We start from the raw sequence: 20,379 nt of genomic DNA, 5'->3' as shown, positions 1-20,379 counted from the left end.
TGGTTTGGTCGTCAGCGAAGTTTAGTACTTGTAAAAAAAAAAATTATACAAAAAAAAATTGCAAGAGAATTGTGTTTTGAAAGTATGGGTTTTTAAATATATTTTAATCCAAAATAACTACGTTCATTTATCTATCTATAGAATATAGCTTATGTATATATGATTAAAATCAAATTAGCCGCCAAAATAATATATGATATTGTACTGTTTCTATAAAAGTGTAAGTAATGTTCTGTCTGTTTGGTTAGAATAACTGTAATTGAATTTGTTATATAGAAAATCGGATTTAATCAACCATCATCATGGAAAAAATCATAAAAAATACCTAAAATAATTAAAATAAAATGATTATATATTATATACAGTCCGAGATAAAGTGATAACACACTCAACATTTTTATTTATTTCTGAAGATGGAAGCAGGAAACTTTTTCCCTCTCTGTTTTATCGATCTCGTTATACGTACATATAGAAAATCGCTTTATTGGAATGTGATAACACACATGAGGTCTTTCCACTTATTAAATTTCTTTCTTTAGTTGTTATTCAGGTGTCTACGAAAATATAAGTATAGAATATGTTTGTAGCAATGTTGTGGTTTATTAATTTCTATTAAATTTTGAAAATAGGTCGAAGAAAGACTAAATAAAAGTGAAATCAATAGAATTTTAGTATTACGATTAAAAAATTACCTTATCTCAAAAATTGTAAAACTATTCAGTAGAAGTCGTAAGGCAATACTTAATTTATTAAAGTATTCTAAAAATTATGGAAAAAAAATACCATTGTAGAACAAATTCTGGCAGAACGACAAGAAAAAGCTTCTTTACGGAAAGCTTCTAATTCCAAAGAAACTGCAAGAGAAATTGCTAAAGCTGCAAGTATTATAACATAAAAAATGTCTAACGTATTTTGTAAACATTGGAAACTAAAGAAACGCGCACCATTAACATCATATGTACAGCAGAGGACAACGCTTAATGTTCGCAAAAAATCATTGGAAACAACATTGGAGAAAAGTTATTTTTAGTGATGAGAAAAAATTTAATTTAGATGGTCCAGATGGATGGCATTATTATTTCCATGATCTTCGAAACAGGAACTTATTTTAAGTCATCGATAAATGGAGCGAGAAATTGTAATGGTATGAACTGGAATTGAATACCATAATAGAATAAATATAAATTTTATATAAGACCATAAACAGTCAAATGTATATCAAATTAATAAATGATCAATTGGAAGAACATACTGTTCACATTATATGGAACAATTGAATATTCCAACAGAATAATGCGTCGATTCATACAGTTAAATCTGTACAAAATTATTTTTCTGCTAAAAAGAAAGTTCTAGTCTGGCCTGAATACTCTCCAGATTTAAATATTATAGAAAATGTTTAGTCCGAATTAATCCGAAATATTTATACAGAAGGAAGACAATTTGGAACAATAGAAGAATTAAAATCAAAAATTGTAGAATTAATGTATCACAACAAATTTTTAAATTATACAAATCAATACCAAATCTGATTGAATTATTACAAAAGAAAGGATGTATCACAAAATATTAATAAATTATTTATTCGTTATGTAGATATATTTTTTATATAATGTGCTATTACTTTGTCCTACCAACTTTAATTTCTATTTACATTTTTTTTTTTTATAACTTTAGTAAAATGTATTCTACAAACGCGATTTTTCGTATATTTACATGTCCAATATATAGGACAAAATATGTATTTTCCTGCATATATCTTCAAAAATAAATAAAAATGTTGAGTGGAAGTTAATTTTTTGTTCAGGACTGTATTAGTATATCTTATATTATAATTATAATTTATAACACATACCATTTAACTATAATACTTATTCACAATTTATATCTTTTTTAGACTAAAAACAAAGCACCTGTGGAAATTTAAATCATAACAGTACAACTATTAAGAGAAGCAAAGGAAAGAGAGAAAGAGAGAGATCAAGAAATTTTACCTCTTATAAGAATAACATTAAAATCTTTATTCTATAATGTTAAACCTATCTAGAATTTTATTTAAAGAACAATTCATTTATAAATATTCCTTCTCAGCCACAAAATATCTCAAATCTCCATGAATGGAGATTGATTATCAATATTAGAAATGAAAAACGTATGAAGACACATAGGAATCATATATTGGGTTAAAGAAAAAGTTTCTTCGTATTCTCATGGCAGATGACATTACAGTTATATAATTTTAGTAATTGCATGCATTTGTAAAGTGACATCACTATTTTTAGAAAGATTATGATATATTTGTTTATTTATTTAAAAGTTATTACGTCTTGAAAATGAGTGAAAAAGAAGAAATTCGACATGTTTTGAAATTTTTTTACAAAAAAGGGACGAATGCGACTCAGGCTGCTAAAAAAATTTGTGATGTATATGGACTTGATGCAGTATCAGTACGTGTGGTGCAAATCTGGTTCAAGCGGTTTCAATCTGGAAAATTTGATATAAATGATGCACCTCGCTCTGGTCGGCCAATAACTGAAAAAGTCGATGAAATCATGAAAAAAATTGAGCAAGACCGGCACATTAGTAGTCATCATGTCGCTAAGGAACTAAACATCGACCATAAAACAGTTTTAAACCATTTGAAAAAGGCTGGATACAAAAAAAAACTCGATGTTTGGGTGCCACATGATTTAACAATGAAAAATTTAATGAATCGAATTTCCATCTGCGAATCGTTGTTAAAACGGAACGAAATCGAACCATTTTTGAAGCGGCTCATTACGGGCGACGAAAAATGGATCATGTACGACAACGATGTACGAAAAACATCATGGTCAAAGCAAGGATTGGCGTTAAACAAAGTGATGTTATGTGTGTGGTGGGATTGCAAAGGAATTGTTCACTATGAGTTGCTGCCGTCCGGTCAAACAATTGATTCTAATCTCTACTGTCAACAACTGGAAAGATTACGTCAAGCAATCGAAATAAAACGACCGGAATTAATCAATAATAAAGGTGTCATCTTCCATCATGACAATGCCAGGCCCTACACATCATTGATGACTTATCAAAAATTGAGAGAGCTTGGGTGGGAAGTTTTAATGCATCCACCGTATAGTCCTGACCTTGCACCGTCAGACTACCATTTGTTTCGGTCTTTGCAGAATTCCCTTAATAGTGCAAAGCTGGCTTCAAAAGAGGCCTGTGAAAATTACTTGTCAAAGTTTTTTGTGGAGAAAAAAAAGAAATTCTACAATGACGGGATTATGATTTTACCTCAAAAATGGCAAAAAGTAATTGATCAAAATGGCATGTATTTGGTGTAATAAACATTGTTTGAAATATAAAAAGCTATTAATTATAACTAACTGCATAAAATATGCTCAGTAGACAAATTGATTTCAAGAAACAAGTAGAGAGATCAAGATACTTAACCATTTATGTTGGAAAGACATGTATGTCAAGATATTTTTGTTTAAAAATTGCCAACGACATATTGTACATGTCGATAGGCAGTTATTGCAATAATAAAAATCACATGCATGGCACGTTGACTGGAATCGTTATCGAAGTACAATTTCGGAGTGCACTCCGTTACGTGGAGTAATCGATATAATATCACATAAAAATGTATTTCAAAATTCTTACAATTCCCAATACATTTTCTTATATGCCAGTCAAATCAAATAATACATTTGTTTTATTTTAGTAATTTCAATCCATATTGTAAAACAGAGAGCGACAGTAAACTTAGTGATATTATTTCGATAAATATAAAGGAAATAACTAATTAAAATAGTAAAGATAGTGATAGTGATTGTGATTGCGATAAAATTGTTTTTCCACTTTGGAAGTGATGTTGAATCACTTTTTATGACGAAAATAGAATAGAATCATATCTGAGGAAATATGTGAAAAATTGTGAAATTAATCTAAGGGATGGATATGGAAAGACATTGAAAATAAAAGTAGAATATGACAATATTCATGAATTACAAATGACGCCTCATGGGGAGTTGCAGCGTTTTGACACGTACATCTATGAATTAATCGCCAGCGCAAGTGGTTAAAGTAGAAGAAATTTTTAATTTTGTAGCATTAATTGTATTAACTCTTTGTGATTGAACCCTAGGATGTTTCCAGCAAGGCTGCTTTACCGTTGCTGTCATATCAGATATTTTTGACACAAGTATGTGACGGTAATTTAGGCAGTGAAACATAACACTGTTTATCTTAACATACTCTTCACTCATCTATAAAAACTTCGTTTTGTCTGAAGAAACAGTCATTACTCAGTTCAAATCATCGCACAATCAACAGATTCAGTATTATTGACATTTATTATCTTTTATTTTTTTAGTATTTCAGATTCAGTATTATTGACATTTATTATCTTTTATTTTTTTTAGTATTTATTGTTATTTATCTTATTTCTTACATTTGTAAAAATTATGCTCTAAAATGTCTAAAATGAGATGCAATCCTAGTAATTATAAAGATATGCAAAGCAGTGATGATGAATTTTATAAAGATTATCGTGGTGAGCCCAATTATTGTCCAATGATGATAATTTCAATGATAACTCAGATATTGATAGCGATATTATAATGCTTAGAAGAAAACATATAATGCAATTACATTTAACTCACAACGATATTGAAGTAACATTAGGAAGTAATATTCCAAATGAGAATCATATATACCAAGATGTTACACACGAAAATGTCGATTTATTAAAAATAGATTTTTCAGCAGAATCTAGGAGTCCAAATGCACAAGTTCCTGCAACATGCACAGAGCCAGTCTTTTTCATCAGATTTTTTTACTGACGAGTTGCTTTAAAATATTGTAGAGAAAATAAATCGGTATGCCAGGACAACAATTGTAGACAAAGTATTATCACGTCGGTCGATATGGGATAATTGGATAGATGTGATTGTGTCAGAATACAACCATTTGTAGGTGTGATACTCAACATGGGTATTATAAAATTGCCAGATATGAAAGTTTACTGATTGCATCAACATAACTCGAAAATATAATTTGTTTGGACATATTTTGGAGAAAAAGGCTTTTCCAAATTTATTGGATGTTACATTTAAATATAAATACTTCAAATGATAGAAGCATTAGAATAAGAATTCAAAAATCCAGCAACTTGTTAAATTATATTGAAGGCTACATTCAAAGACTATGTTATTCCAAATAAAAAGATTTCAATTGATGAATCTGTCATAAAAGTCAAAGGAAGAATTAGTTTTGTTACCACCCCAAAAAACCAACAGAATGGAAAATTCGCATTTATATATTAGCGGACTCTAACACCGTTTATATACATTCACTTTTACCATACTATAGCAGTTCTACTACAGAATCATTGATACATGATCTTCCAATAACTGCAAAAATTATATTACACCTCTATAAAAAATTATTGAATCAATCCTGATCCATGAGGTTATATTTATACTGATAGATTTTGTGCAAGTATAACGTTGGTGCATGAATTATTGAAACTAAAATGTTATATTACTGGAATAATAAACCAAAACCGAAAATACATAGTCCCCACAGTACAAAAACTTATATTTAGTAACATGAATGTTCTTGATTGTCGATTTGGAGAAACATTGCTACTATTATGGAAAGACAAAAGGATTGTCACTAAGTACATATTACACAAAAAAATGGTAATAATAAATACAAGTTCACCAAAAGTTGATATAATTACAAAACAGAAACTAAAAGTAATCGCCGAATATAATAAACATATAGACGGTGTCGGCCGAGCTGACTAATATCGTACATCCATTTTTTGGAAATTTCGTGAAAAAAAGTAATTTTTTGGAATTTAGAAATTTGTTCTGTGAATAGTTATATATTGTACAAATAAACGTACAAATAAACAAGAAGACAAGACACCCACATGACATCTAAAATTTGTTAGAAAATTGATAGATCAATTGGTGGATAATTTAGGTTCGTGACGGATTTTAGGCTTCGCATGGTAAACTATCAACCTTAGATAAAGAAGAATGATTAAACGAAAAATTACATATTCTACAACGAAATCAAGGAGGTCGGAGCAAGGAATATTTCGTCTGTTCTGATAGGAAAAAAGGTCAAAGAAAAGAATCCGAATATCACTGTGAAAAATGTATAAGAAAACCGAGATTGCACATTGGATCTTGCTTTGAAATATATCATACCAAAAAAAAATTTTTTTTAAATATGGAATGTGGACATAATAAATAATATACATACAGCTTAAATACATTCTTTTGAATAAGACTTATACGTTTTTAACCAAAAATTGAGTAAGCGTGCACTACCTAAAAATGATAACGACTGGTACGATTCCTATGCTTAAAGAATATACAACCGCAAATAATTAAAAGTATTTTAAAGTTTTGTATGTAATTTCTTTTAGATCTATATATTTAAATACTTTAAGTATTGATTATAGATGTATTGATTATAGATAGATATATAAGTATATTGACATGGAAATGCAAAATTGGAAAATAAATTATGCTAGAAATTTATAGAATCATGCAATTACAATTTCAAACATATGCATATCAGTTTTGGTACAAGTATGCATATGTAGGGGAAATGTTAGAAAGTATTGTTGGTAAGTTTGTTTTGTTAATGACAAGATTTGATATAAAATTAGGAATTATTTTTTATTATGTAACTTGATTTTATAAAGATTTATTATAGGAGCATGTCAAGTTTTTGAGCACTGAATAGATTGGGAATCTTATATACCAAGTATATTAAATTTGATTTACTATATAAAGAGATATAAAGAGCAAGGAAGATATATGAACGTTTTATAATAGTTCATCTTGATGTAAAATATTGGATAAAGTGTCTTGGAGGAGAATTTCGGCTTCACAAAGTTTATGAACGTGCTGTTAACTTTTTTGTTTTCGTGAATTTTATACAATTTTTAAATAGGCATTGAAGATGTAATAATTAGCAAAAGAAAATATCAATATGAATAAGAAAATAGAAAAAATCTTTCTATGATGCTTAATTCGATTATCTGACATTAATAGAATCCAAAGGAAATCTTGATATTAAAGAAGTAAGAAAAACATATGAATGAGTTATAGCTAATGTTCCTTCCTACTAAAGTAATGAATACTTAAATTTTTTAAATTCTATAGTAACATTACAGATTCTTTTCATAAAACAAATTTTTTATAAAAGAAGCAATATTAGAGACAATATATCTCTCTATGGATGAATTATACTTTGTATGAAGAATTTGATATGAAAAATATAGATAGATGCCATCAAATATACATGTATAGCTTATCTTATGTAAAATCATTGTTATATAAGATATAACTTCATAATATTTTTTATTTTTTAATTTTTTAATATTTAGAATTTATTCCACATAAACACTTCACATTTTATAAGATATGGCTATTTTATGCATATTTCAAAGTATAGCAAAAAAATTTAGCTCTAGCAAAAAAAAACATTAGTATGTTATTATTATAACAATTTTTTTTGTATTATTTATTAATATTAAATTATTACATTTTGTAATATAGTGTATAGCATTATGTGTTTGTCTCAAAAATAAACTATGTTATAGTTACATTGATTTAAAGATACAACTTAGATAGATGTAACAATTTGATAGATGTAGGATTTTGTGTTCATGTGTGAATTTGGACCTGATAAATGCACAACAATGATGAAAGTAAATTATTTTTCCTATAGTCACATTTATATTTATTTACTTATTATAATGTCTATTTAGTTTGCAGAATTAGAAACTTTATTAGGAGACATTAATTGTACTGGAAGTATTTATGAATTAATTATATTTTAGTCAAGATAAATCATATTTCTAGAAATTACAACTAAGTATAATTAAATTTGTATTGTTTCTTTATTAATCAAATAATTTTTCCTCTATTATTTTTATTACTTAAAATGAGTTTGATTTTATGATATGATTATATATCTTAAAATAAACCAAAATTGTTTATTAATTTATAAATATTCTAACATAATACATTACAGGTTTGGATAGCCTATGTTAAATATGAATTAGCTAATTTTCCATTGGAAGATACTGTTAATATTATTATTTTAGCTCCTAGAATGTTTGAATATCGGAACGATGCATTGTGTTCAAATGGTAACAAAAAAATAAAGTATTACTTTTGGAAGTATGGTGAGATTTTGCAAATGAAAAAGTAGAAACAAAAGGATGAATTGTTGGAGAATGTACAGTAAGTATATTAATATCAGAAAGATTTAGAAAAATTTAAATATAAAACAACATTAATCTTTTTTATTGTTTCAAAATGACGGATAGGAAAAAGTATTCAATTTTCTATTTTCAGAAGATGAATCCCAAAGACCTAATCTCAAGTTCTTGGCATCTGCAAAAACATAGGATGAAGGAAAAAGTTTATAACGAAATTGTTCAAAATGTTAATATATAATCAGAATCGAACAGTTAGGAATAGTATATATATTTTACATACTATATTTATATTTTAAGAATGTAATATGTAAAAATTATGCTGTCTGATATTTTTTTAACATAAACAGTTTATATTTTGGAAATAAAAAATAATGTTGTATAATATATAATCGTATTTTATATTTTATATTTTTAATCCTATTATATTGCATTGTTATGTTAAGTAATCTGTACTTCTCTCTAAAAGTGGTAATATAGGAACTCTACAATATCTTCTGATTACAAATATTTACCATAACATGGTAAAATGTTTCTTAACAGAAGAAGAAAACAAAAAATGATTTCATTATGATTATCATACATGACAACTCGATAGCTCTTGAATTTGTTCTAAACAATTGCATTAGCAAAATTGTGATCGTCATTTAATAACAAATGTTTAGAAACAATTTTATTTAGTTTGGATCAGACGGACGCCCTATGAAGGCGTTAAAAAAATTTCAAGTAATTCCCACAAGATTTTAACAATGTTTTCCCGAGCCGCTAAATCCGTTGTTAAATCTTTCAGTCAGCGTAAATATTACGCTGGCGAAGATAATTTAAAGGTAAATACAAAATATTCTCCTAAAATATGATAAATTATTCTCAAAATTAATTGCAGGTTACACTGATTGGGACAATTGAGGGAGTCAATCCAAACGCATCACGATTAGCGAGACAACATTCAACATTAAATACCATTCCTATTTATGATGTGGCTGGTATTAATAAAAGATTTTTATTTACTCAGAACAGAGTGCATCATTTCAATGGAACTGAATCATTTTATGGCCAAGTAAGAATTTTTCAATGATTTTTCCAAATATTTATATAGCTTAAAAAATAATTTAAATTAATGACCATCTCAAAACAGAATTCACGAATATTAACATTGATGAAAAAATCACGGTCGTATGAAACAACATCGAAGCAAGATTCAATGATGAAGGAAAATAACAAGCTACCCTACCTAGCTGATCAACTGAAAGTTAACGAAACTGATATCAATAAACTCGTAGAAGCTTTACATTGTTTGCCGATCGGCGAAGAAGCACGAGTAGTAAATCAACGTCTTACATCGTCGAAGGTAAGAAGTATATCATTTTTAGTTTTTTTTCAATTTTGATTATAAAATAAAAAATCAAGGGGTATATAACAAATAGAAAAACGTATTTGTAATTCCAAATTCGTTTGAAATGAAATTTTATTCAAAATGAATTTTTATTCGCAAATGAATGACAAAACTGAAGTTTGTTTTAAAAACAAGTGTAATGGCAATCAATAATGAGGAATCGAAATAGTTATGATAATATTGAAGGAAACAGAAAAAGATCGGTATTACATCCACGATTCCTAGTAAGCATCAATTTTAAAGGTATATAAAATAAAAATGAGTGAATATTCTAGAAACTGGATCAGCTAAAAGTGGCAAGAAAATGGAAATTTGTATAAAGAAGCGAAGAAAATGGAAAAGAATTCTTTGCATTTTATAAACATCAATGGTTATTCGATATACCGAGTTTTTAGGACGACGATGAAAAAATAAAATAAAACAAACAACAAAACAAACAAACGATATATCATGAACGTAGAAACGATTGCCCGAACCAAACAATAAAAACAGCAAAAATGATTCTTGACATCGTCTCTACGTCTGTCCCCAGGCGGGCGACACGTGCACCAGCAAGTTAAGATCGATGATGACACGAATCCTAGATGAAATGGCCCACAACAACACGATGCGACGAGTCCGCCAGAAAAATGACATCCTAAATGAGATGACAGAGTGGTTACTTCGACCGATAGATCCGTACGCGAACACGACAACGTTCTCCACTTCTTCGAAGAAAAAAGAAAAAAAACTTATGAAAAAGTCGATATCCAAGCGATGTCATAAGAAAAAAGTTCAGACGTTGGCCATGGTGGCGCCAATTGTAAAGATCACACCTTTCAAAAAAGCTGAAGATAGATTTTTCACTTTGCATTTGATGAACGAAAAAAAGTTGAAAATTCATATGGATAAATGTATGAAGAGAAATAACGATAAAAAACAACGAAAGGACGAAGAACTTGTATATAAAACAAATGTAAAGAACAAATTGAAGGATTGGACTGTGCCAGCAACGTTCACCAATAGAAAGTCTAGGCTATTATATGATTTTAGTAAAGCAAATGATAAAGCTAGATCTTCTTGGTTTCTCTCGAAAGTATTAGATGGCGGAAATATACAAAATGATGACTCTATAAAATTGAAACGTTTTATTGCAGCCAATGCAAAAACTAAGCCAAGATTTTATGACATTATCAAGAATGATAAAAAATGTAATACGAATTTTAAGAGAATTAATATAGAAGATGAGAAAATGATTAATTTGAAAAGTAAGTCTATATCAGAGATAGTACCTTTAAATCACGTAATTCTATCAATGGAGAATCTGAAGGATCTTTCTGGAACATTTATCGGTGATTTCTACACGAGGAAAGAAAAGTGTGAGTTTCAAAAAGAATCTCTAGAACGTTCTTCGATGGAAGTTCAGATGATTATCAAGAACGTAGACCATTTTTCTAATGAAAATAAAAAATCATTATCAGTTTTTCAAAGCAATGAGACAGAAAATAATTTCTGCAAGAAATTGCGACCCGTGGAAAGAGTGTCCTCTGCCGTAAGATCTCTTTTGGAGAATGTGAGGAAAATGAAGATAATTAAAAAACAATCAAATTCAAGTTCAAGCGTTAATTCGTATCATTTGGACGATTTCTTCAAGCTGCGTCCGTCATCAGCTGATTCGACTACGAATTTATTCTCGGATGTAAACGAAGGAGTATTAAATGATTGCTTAGAAAGGAACTTATATTCGTCCTTCAATAAAACTCCAAAGGATCCATGTACATGTCTCAAGGAAAGCCAAGGATGTCGTGATAAACATGATCCATGTAAGAAAGATCCCTGTGCCAAGCCAGATCCATGTAAGAAAGATCCCTGTGCCAAACCAGATCCATGTAAGAAGCCAGATCCATGTAAGAAGCCAGATCCATGTAAGAAGCCAGATCCATGTAAGAAGCCAGATCCATGTAAGAAACCAGATCCATGTAAGAAGCCAGATCCCTGTGCCAAACCAGATCCATGTAAGAAGCCAGATCCCTGTGCCAAACCAGATCCATGTAAGAAGCCAGATCCCTGTGCCAAACCAGATCCATGTAAGAAGCCAGATCCATGTAAGAAGCCAGATCCCTGTGCCAAACCAGATCCATGTAAGAAAGATCCCTGTGCCAAGCCAGATCCATGTAAGAAGCCAGATCCATGTAAGAAGCCAGATCCATGTAAGAAGCCAGATCCGTGTAAGAAACCAGATCCATGTAAGAAACCAGATCCATGTAAGAAGCCAGATCCATGTAAGAAACCAGATCCATGTAAGAAACCAGATCCATGTAAGAAGCCAGATCCATGTAAGAAACCAGATCCTTGTCCCAAGCCTGATCCATGTAAAAAGAAAAAGACTTGTGCCACATCAGATCCTCGTCCCAAACGTAATTCTTGCATATCAAAAAAAATAGAATGTCCAGAAATTAAAAAGACTGATGATACTTGTGTACAGAAACAATGTCCTCCAGTTATTAGAGCACCTGGATGTCCAGATGATACTAAAGGCGGTGAAAAAAAATGCAAAACGTCTTCAATTTATTATTTTAAGGACGAGTTTTTATACGAGAAGATGTTTAAGAAGAAATATTTGAAGTTTCTTTTCCCCGATAAAAATGTGTTAACGGAGGAAGTAGATATTAAAAAAAAATCGAATATTAAACGAATAGAAACGAATGTGGAATTACCAAAATTGTATAATTTTGACACTTTCGGTATAAATTATAACATAGAAGATTAACTCCTGATATTCAATAATATTAATTAAACCAAATCTTATGAACTTCACTTATGTCAAAATATGTATCTTGTGAAAAATTTATTTAAATATAGAAATACATACGTAAGTACAAACTATTTTTTTATTTATATGATTTCAGCTACAATCAAACACGAGAAGTATGAATATTAAATATGAGGAGCCGAAGTATGTTGAAATCGTACGTATACTTTTTCTTTTATTAAGAATCCTATTATAAGAATATAATCTTACGATCATACATTAAACATTAATTTTAAGTTATATCTCGAAGGCCTCTCTCTTTCTACCATAAGGTCAAATGGATTTATTTTAATAAATCAATCGATAATCAAAACGTCGCTGTGACTCCACCTCCCTTCTGCCTCTTTCTTGATATGATGTTGGGCGGGTTAAAATACACAAAAAGCGTAGAAATAAGATCACAATCGCAATGCATAAATATAATTAAAAAAAAAAAAAATAGAGAAAAGAAAGAGATAATTGATCGGTAAGAACAGCTTTTGGCCTGTCATTCAGGAACGAGCGAATTCTTTAACGATTGCGAGTCACCAAATTCGATGCTCATCATCTACAAAGAAAGGAGAGGATGAATCAAATCAAAGCACCGGAGACAGATCAATTAACGATGACTACTTTCCCGAGGGTACTGATTACGAGGATGAATATTATTCCACGCGAAAAGGAAGTTCAAAGTCATCATCTCGAGAAGACGAGCTCGATAAGTTCATGCCAACGTTTTTGATGTCCAATAATGCTACGACGGAAGGTGACATAGGACGAGTTGTTAATAATATTGTTATCACTAATCAAGATGCGTTTATATCAAAGAATATCTCCGACAAAACTTTTGAAAAACTTCAAATTCTCGTTGGAAAGTCGTCGGAATTAAAGAAAAAAATATTTCACGTGGGACACAATGAGAGTGTCATTGAAACGGTAGTTAAAGATGAACATGCGAAAGATTATAAAACCGATGATATGGAACAGACGAATAATCGATTAAACAACACGAATCGAAGACACGTCATTCCTACTATGTTTTAAATTGTTATTTACTTTAATTATTTGTATCGTGTGATAGTCATTGTTTTGTTGTTCTTTTTCCCGAGCCTAACGTCCATTAACCACTTTTTTCTTTCCTTTTTTCTTCTTTGGGCATTCTTATCTCTACAGCTCTTTGTGTGAAGAAAGATCGATGAATTCTTTTGGAATGTAGGAGGGAGGTGGGTTAGAGGCATCTAGGGGTCGTTTAAAAAAAGTCAAAATAATACACAAAATAGATACCTATCGAATTTCCACTCTACGTGTCGCGCAGAACAATCACAGGTTGGTGAAGAATATGGAAATAAGATTGGGTGAATCTGACTGCGGTGAGGGTCCACCTGATTGGCCAAGAAGGAGTCCTTGTGAAGCTCCGAAAGGCCCCTGTACGCCAGCAGGTCCACCTGGTTATCCTCCAAAACAGCGTCCTGAAAAAAAACCATTCTGCGTTAAATGCCCGCCCAAGAAACCGTGCAGAACGGAAAATTGCGAACCGGATGATTGCTAAGTCAGCAGAAAGACAGAGGGTATGTGGAGGCAACGGCGTGAATGGAGAAAAAGAACATGGAAAACAAATATTCCTTTTTGCTTGAATCGTAGATAATCCGTGATTTAAAACTGGATGGATTGTTTCAACGAATGACGATTTTTCTTCTAAAGCCAACGTTTATGGCATTGAAGAATGGACTTGCTTTGAAACATCTTATAAAGAAGACACAATTAAATAATGCTGTTGCTTCTTCCACATCAACGACCTTACTACAAATCTTTTGTACGTCGAGTTTCTCGAAATCGTCGAATCTAGCACCATCACCTCTATGCCAACCAGAGAACTCTTCACTATGTTCAAACAGTGGTCCATGCAGACAATCGTATCAACAAGCAAAACCATGTCCACAGGCCGAAAAATGTATTTCACTGATACCACCTTGCTATTGTCGAGTGAATACAGATTGTTCCGATTTACTATGGATTCCTTGTCCACTATTGTGCTCTTGTCCTTACCCGGAATTTTCAAAACAATCACCGCCAAAGATTTGTTATAGAAAATGTCTTCCCCTACTTAAACTGCTGACATTACTCAATAAAATTCCTGCATCACCTCCTCCACCACAACTTCCTAAGCATCCCAAAAGATCAAAATGTCCGATTCAAAGCGTACCATTTTCTACATCACCTCTGCCGAAGTGTCCGAAATTCTTAAAATGTTCATTACAAAAGAAACATCCTTTACCTTCACTTTGTGAGCTTTGTCCTTGTCGACTATCTTGCAGCTGTTTTTCATCACTTTGTCCACTCTGTCGACCGAATCTATGCTTAAAGCCACTATCTTATCCTCCACGACCTCCTTTACAATCTTGTTCATCTAGCCCAGAGTGTTCGCCACTCCCTCCTTGTCGATCTCTACTACCATGTTATGTCTGTCTTTACTCAAAACTATCCCTACCATGTTCCTGTTCACCATCTCAAAATATCGAAGCTAAATATTTCAAGGACGTTCCTTGTTATCCCAAATTCTTGTTCGACATACGAAAAAACGAAGTTCAACGTATGTCCACCTATCATATAAAATTTCGTACTATTCAAACGCAGATGCTTCATTCCAGAAGTCTACATAGTTCGTGCATATTGCTTGGGAAATTTAATTCCGATTCTGAGAAAGATTGCAAGTCAGTGAGCGAAATATGTAAACTCAAGAAGGAAAGCTGTAGCAAACCTTGTAAGGAAAGAGATGTTGAATGTTATCCAGAAAAGGTCATTTGCGAACCAGTAAAGAAAAAGGACAAGGATAAAGAAAAAGAAGAGAAAATAGTATGTCCAAAAAGTTGTATTCGAGCAGGAAAGTGTATCATCACTCAGATTAAGAAACAAGATAAGATGGTGTACGGACCAACTGAATGTCCACAACCGAAATTGGTAACGCCACCTATATGTCCACCTACAGCCGACTCTGAAAACAATGAGCCCGTTTGCAACGAAAAACTTATCAAGCCAAAAAAAGAAGTGTGTACACCACCGCCGTTACCTGATCCTCCTACTGAACCCATTTCATTATGTCCTTGTCCACCTCCAGCAAAAATACATCCAGGACCTTGTCCTTGTCCTCCTCATAAAAATGATGTAAAGGTCAAACCTGGTCGACCTTGTCCCATCAAAGACAAGTATCCCTGTTGTTTACCAACTTACTACTGTCCTATAAAAACGACCCCTTGCGTGAGGAAACCTCCTTGCAAGAAGAAGAAAAATACAAAATCGTGAGACGCTATTAATTATGGGATATGAAAAAAAACTAAAGGCGAGAATTAATACAGTTTTTGCGGAATCTATTAAATTACAACGTTCGGTCTCCTGGATCGATAATTGTCAACCATTCATGGTCGATTTGTTCACCTTCTATCGATTCTGTGGTCACTCGAGTGCATTTTTTTTATATAGTACGAATAGATTTTCTCAAGGTCAAGCATGTTTAAGTCAATGATGAGCACTCCACTGGTCAGGTGAATTCAATGAAAGATGAACGGACCGACTGTTGATGTGTATCGCTTGTCGTATGGCTAATTTAACGCATTCTTAGTTTTCGAAAGGCGTTTAAACTCTGATTAATTTGGTTTCTATCATTATATTTTAATACTATTAGTAAGAATGCGATTAATTGGACATGCTACATTCGATATACATCCCATTAATGTTTTTAAGAAATGCTCAAGTCTAAATTTAAATAGATTTCGTTGAGTGTCTATCATAACTGATCTACAAAAACTAACTGTTTTATTTTCATCCCGTACACTGTCATACTATTCCAGTATTTATAGATATTATAGAAATGTAAGATGCAGACACGTTTGGATGGGTGATCATAAACGTGAAATATGTACTATTTAAGTGGTAAAATAGTGGTAAGGCTCGGGAAAACATTTATCTTTCCAGAGTTAAACATATAGACATATACAAATCATTCCTCTTATCTAAATTTGCTGTAACAAATCTGTATAAATCAATAAAGAACATTAATAAAAGCTTTGTAACATAATACTTTTTAAAAATTTATCGTTTTGCTTTTTCATTGTTTTCTATTTAAGAAAAATACAAAAGAAATAATTTCTCACCGACAGAAGAAAGAAAAGAGTACAACATCGGTAAGAACATTTCTTACATACTTTATTAAAATAGATGAGTATCACTTTGCTCTTTTGCCGAGTAATTTTACTCTTTTTGTTATTTTCTTCGTATTTCGACCTTCTTAAGAGTCACTCGACTGTCTAACTTCGTTTAATCGAATTATGAATTGCATTACGAGAAAATCATCGTCATTGTAGAAACTATATTTACGAGGTATTAATTAAATTAGGAAACTCTTTTTTTATAGTTAACCTTTTTTCCTTTTTAAATACAAATTTCACAAAGTGTCTCGTCGTGATTTTCTATGGGCCAATAGAGAGGTAATATCGGCTAGATTACAAAGTAAATTCCCATAGCTTCCGATTGGTCGGATTCGTGAGTCTTCATCTTTTTTTAGCCTCGACATTCGACCAATAAGTGACGTTACTGGTTGAGAAAGAGGGGACGAACGACGATGAGGAAAGGATGGAAAGTGGGTGGTCGAGAGGATGAGAGGGAGAAAACTCTCCGCGCGGAAGAGAGCCGAGTACGGGCAAGCTCGGGGTGGAAACGAGCGGGATGGATAAACTTCGAAGCGACTGTCCCCGAGGCTGATGCATAATTCAGGAATCGTCACCGACGAGGATATTGCCAATTTGGCGTCGATGAAAATACGATCGGATTTGTCGGCTAGCCCAGAATGCCTCGTCCGACGTACATCCAGTGAATTTAACACCTTCGCCCAACGTGCGCCACCCTACCGTGCAAAATTGCATCGAAACCAATCCCCGAATGACGTATGTATGTACATATGTACGTATGTATGTACGTTTGTATATATATATGTATGTATGTACATACGTTCTAACTTTCCTAATGTATCGTCTTTTCCTTTTGTATCGTCTACTACATTTCTCAATATATATATATATATATATATATATATATATATATATATATATAATCTATCTGTGTATACATATGCGTTTATGTACATACGTGCGCTTTAAACGCACACGTGCGTTTTTTTAAACATCGTTCGTTCAACTATTTATTTTTCGAGGAAAATCTTTCAAACCCTCGATCCGTCCTGAATTTAACAAAGATTATTTAAAAAGACTTATTACTTAGGTAACCAAAAGAACGTGTTTAATTCGTCGAATATTATAACTAGGAGTGTTAGATTTTTGCCAAACTTATCAAAATCATTATACTGATGGATGATGGATTATCGGTTTTTCATGGTTTTCATAGTAGAAATTCTAGAGGACAGTTCGTTCGTACAGCGGGCGATTCGAGGGATGACGATCCTCTAACGGTCGACGATTTTCCACGGATGTGGGGATTCTCGAGGGAATCATGAAATATTAATGGAGAAAGATTCTTCTATGCGGAAGGGTCGTTCTTGTTGAAAAGAATAAATTTCAGATTGATTCGTTTTTCTCGAATAATCGTTAATTACCTTGTTATCCAAGACTTCATATATTAATTTTGTAGCTTTACAAGGTCGTGTGTTATCGATCATGGTCGAAACTCTGATGGATTTTGTAAGAACACAAGGAAATAGAGAAAAGCTTGGTATGCTTGTAAATATATATTTCTCTAACAGACGAGGACTCGGTGACTTGGCCACTGGTTACAAGGAGGCGGAAAGTATTGAAGATTTATGGTACCGGATGTGCAAATACGGTGAAACTTTCATGTATCCGGTCTGGCGAAAAGTTTTCTCAGTATACGCCTATTATTCCTCCTTTTTGCTCTCTTACTTTTCCCTCTCTCTGTTTCTTGAAAGACATGGCCATTTTTCGTTACTAACGCGACTTAAATTTACTTTGCCGTTTGCATAAATTTTGATCTTCTGCCAAAAATAAAAACCGAACAGTATATATAGTTCCTTTCAAATTCGAAAACCTATGCGAAGTTAATTTACAATATTAAATGTAATCATTATTGAGACTTCAAAACATGAATACTTGTAGGATCTTCAAAATGTCATAAATCGTTCTCGAAAATAATGAAAAATAAGAGGTAAAAGAAAAGAGAATTTTATGTAAAGGATTTTATCGTATTTTTCACTCTCGCAGAAATAATCAGGCACTCGGCTTGTATCCTAGATGGTTCGGAAGAGTCGAGTTTTCCAGATCGTGAAAGTTTTTCTTCCCGGTCCGGTTTACACGAGAGACCTACACTAGGAAAGTTCGAGCGAAGGAAAAGCCGCGCGCGGCAATCGACTGGAGGGTTAAAAATTAGATTTCGTACTTCCGGGATGCTACGAAAACCTTAAAAGGGGAGGTAAGTGCGGACAAACGTCGTCCTTTCCGAAGGGCTTTTTGCTTTTATTGATATATACTTATATACACGTATACACGTAACTATATATCTATTTCTCTTTCTCTATCTTTCTCTAACTTTCAGTTTTGTTTGAAAAATTTATGCAACGAAGAATTTAAGAAAACAATTTAAAAATGATCGTGCTTTAATAAAGATCAATTCCTATTTAACATTAATATCGAGTGGATGTATTATCAAAAGTTTGTTAAAATGAAATAAGATCGTAAAGATTTCAAAGACCCTTCTTTATGCACTTCCTGCTCGTAATCATTTAGCCATCTAATCCGATTATACTTACAGATACAAACGGTCACTTTTATCTTCTAAGACTGATTTAAAGGTTGATGACCGTGTCGTTCTTCGTTTATTTTGAATATTAATATAGTATCTGCCTAAAAATTGATTAAATTCGTTCGTAGGAATTTTTTGTCATCGTCGTCCTAGCGAATTTAAACTCTTGAAACACATGCTCCCTTTCGTTCTTAGAAAAAGTACTCTCGAAGCATGATCACTGTGACGAACACCTTTCTCTTGGTGCGTGAGACTGACTTTTCGAATGTTCACTTTGCAATTCGAACGAAGAAAGGGTGCGCTCACGAAGAAAATCTCACGAACTTGAATTCCGAAATGATGAACGTTTTAAGGGTGCGCACCATGAGGATTAAAATAAAACAATTACGAATAACGAAATGGGTCTTAATTCTTTCCTACAGTTACGATAGCAATATAATAATTATATTATTACATTAAGACATGATATTGAAAAAAGATAAACTCATTTTTTCATTAAAATATTTCTAAACTAAACGGAATAATAGTAATCGTTCTGTAAGTATGAAAATAATTCTTCGAAAAAAAAAAAAAAAAAAAAAAAAAAAAAAAAAGAAAAAAAAAAATAATAATAATAATAATAATAATAATAATAATAATAATAATAATAATAATAATAATAATAATAATAATAATTAAAAAAAAATTATCTCTTTTCTAATCGACTTTCGCTAAGGATGATGATTCCTATATTACGATATATGTATGTTACATAAATTCTTTAGGACAAATGTATCGAAGCGTAGAAAACTGATCGTAGGACGCTTCATTGCTTCACCGTTAACCCCGTAATTAGCACGACGACATCGAGGAGCAATCCTCTACAACATCATAGAGAAAGCAGAAGCATTCGACGTATTCTCCGAGAGCGTATCAGAGAGAAAGAGGGGAGAAGCTCGGTTATGACACAGAGTAACTCAGCAGATTCTACGAGTCAAGCTCAGCAGCAACACCCCGTTGGGGGTATCCACGCAGCGTGATTTCCTGATTAGCAGCGGGTCGACTGGCTGCGGTTAACCGTTGTTAGGTTGTCGCTCTATTGGTATGCATGGGCTGGGACTCGTGCCCACGAGGTGTGTGGCTCTCCGAACTCACCTAAGCTGCTTTCTCTCTCTCTCTCTCTCTCTCTCTCTCTCTCTCTCTTTCTCTCTCTCTCTCTCCCTCTCTCTCTCTCTCTCT

General features: G+C 32.1%; 2 protein-coding genes and 1 pseudogene across 15 annotated transcripts; all 3 read left to right on the top strand.

Annotated features, from left to right (window-relative positions):
• The first annotated feature begins 79 nt into the window (after positions 1-79).
• Positions 80-8,544, top strand: LOC118451578 (histone-lysine N-methyltransferase SETMAR pseudogene; annotated as a pseudogene). 13 transcript variants are annotated; one of them, XR_014983800.1, is made up of 6 exons: positions 227-1,144; positions 1,898-6,412; positions 6,482-6,634; positions 6,724-7,093; positions 8,123-8,261; positions 8,376-8,543. The product of XR_014983800.1 is annotated as a histone-lysine N-methyltransferase SETMAR pseudogene, transcript variant X3 (transcript). The 13 variants fall into 13 exon arrangements; XR_014983801.1 differs by having other exon boundaries at positions 6,713-7,093; XR_014983804.1 differs by lacking the exon at positions 6,724-7,093 and having other exon boundaries at positions 1,898-3,630; positions 3,710-6,412; positions 8,376-8,541.
• A 288-nt stretch (positions 8,545-8,832) lies between these two features.
• On the top strand, positions 8,833-12,378 carry LOC118439716 (uncharacterized). Its single transcript, XM_085664720.1, has 4 exons — positions 8,833-9,063; positions 9,120-9,293; positions 9,372-9,584; positions 10,162-12,378. The coding sequence occupies exons 1-4, from the start codon at positions 8,986-8,988 to the stop codon at positions 12,376-12,378; spliced, it is 2,682 nt and encodes an 893-aa protein (XP_085520846.1). The 5' UTR covers positions 8,833-8,985.
• A 658-nt stretch (positions 12,379-13,036) lies between these two features.
• LOC146873187 (uncharacterized) lies at positions 13,037-16,217 on the top strand. Its single transcript, XM_085664721.1, has 2 exons — positions 13,037-13,967; positions 14,041-16,217. The coding sequence occupies exons 1-2, from the start codon at positions 13,938-13,940 to the stop codon at positions 15,697-15,699; spliced, it is 1,689 nt and encodes a 562-aa protein (XP_085520847.1). The 5' UTR covers positions 13,037-13,937; the 3' UTR covers positions 15,700-16,217.
• Positions 16,218-20,379: the final 4,162 nt, after the last annotated feature.

Source organism: Vespa mandarinia, chromosome 2 (genome assembly GCF_050613455.1).
Source record: "Vespa mandarinia isolate Hongniang chromosome 2, ASM5061345v1, whole genome shotgun sequence".
Lineage (NCBI taxonomy): Eukaryota > Metazoa > Arthropoda > Insecta > Hymenoptera > Vespidae > Vespa > Vespa mandarinia.
The sequence above is the reverse complement of the archived record's forward strand: the minus strand, read 5'-3'. Positions and strand labels throughout refer to the sequence as shown.

Bases quoted from the DNA above. Each gene is read 5' to 3' on its own strand.
- LOC118439716 (XM_085664720.1), top strand. From the start codon at position 8,986: ATGTTTTCCCGAGCCGCTAAATCCGTTGTTAAATCTTTCAGTCAGCGT. The intron at 9,064-9,119 runs GTAAATACAAAA...AATTAATTGCAG, and splicing joins CTGGCGAAGATAATTTAAAG to GTTACACTGATTGGGACAAT. The intron at 9,585-10,161 runs GTAAGAAGTATA...GTCTGTCCCCAG, and splicing joins AACGTCTTACATCGTCGAAG to GCGGGCGACACGTGCACCAG.
- LOC146873187 (XM_085664721.1), top strand. From the start codon at position 13,938: ATGATTGCTAAGTCAGCAGAAAGACAGAGG. The intron at 13,968-14,040 runs GTATGTGGAGGC...CTTGAATCGTAG, and splicing joins AGTCAGCAGAAAGACAGAGG to ATAATCCGTGATTTAAAACT.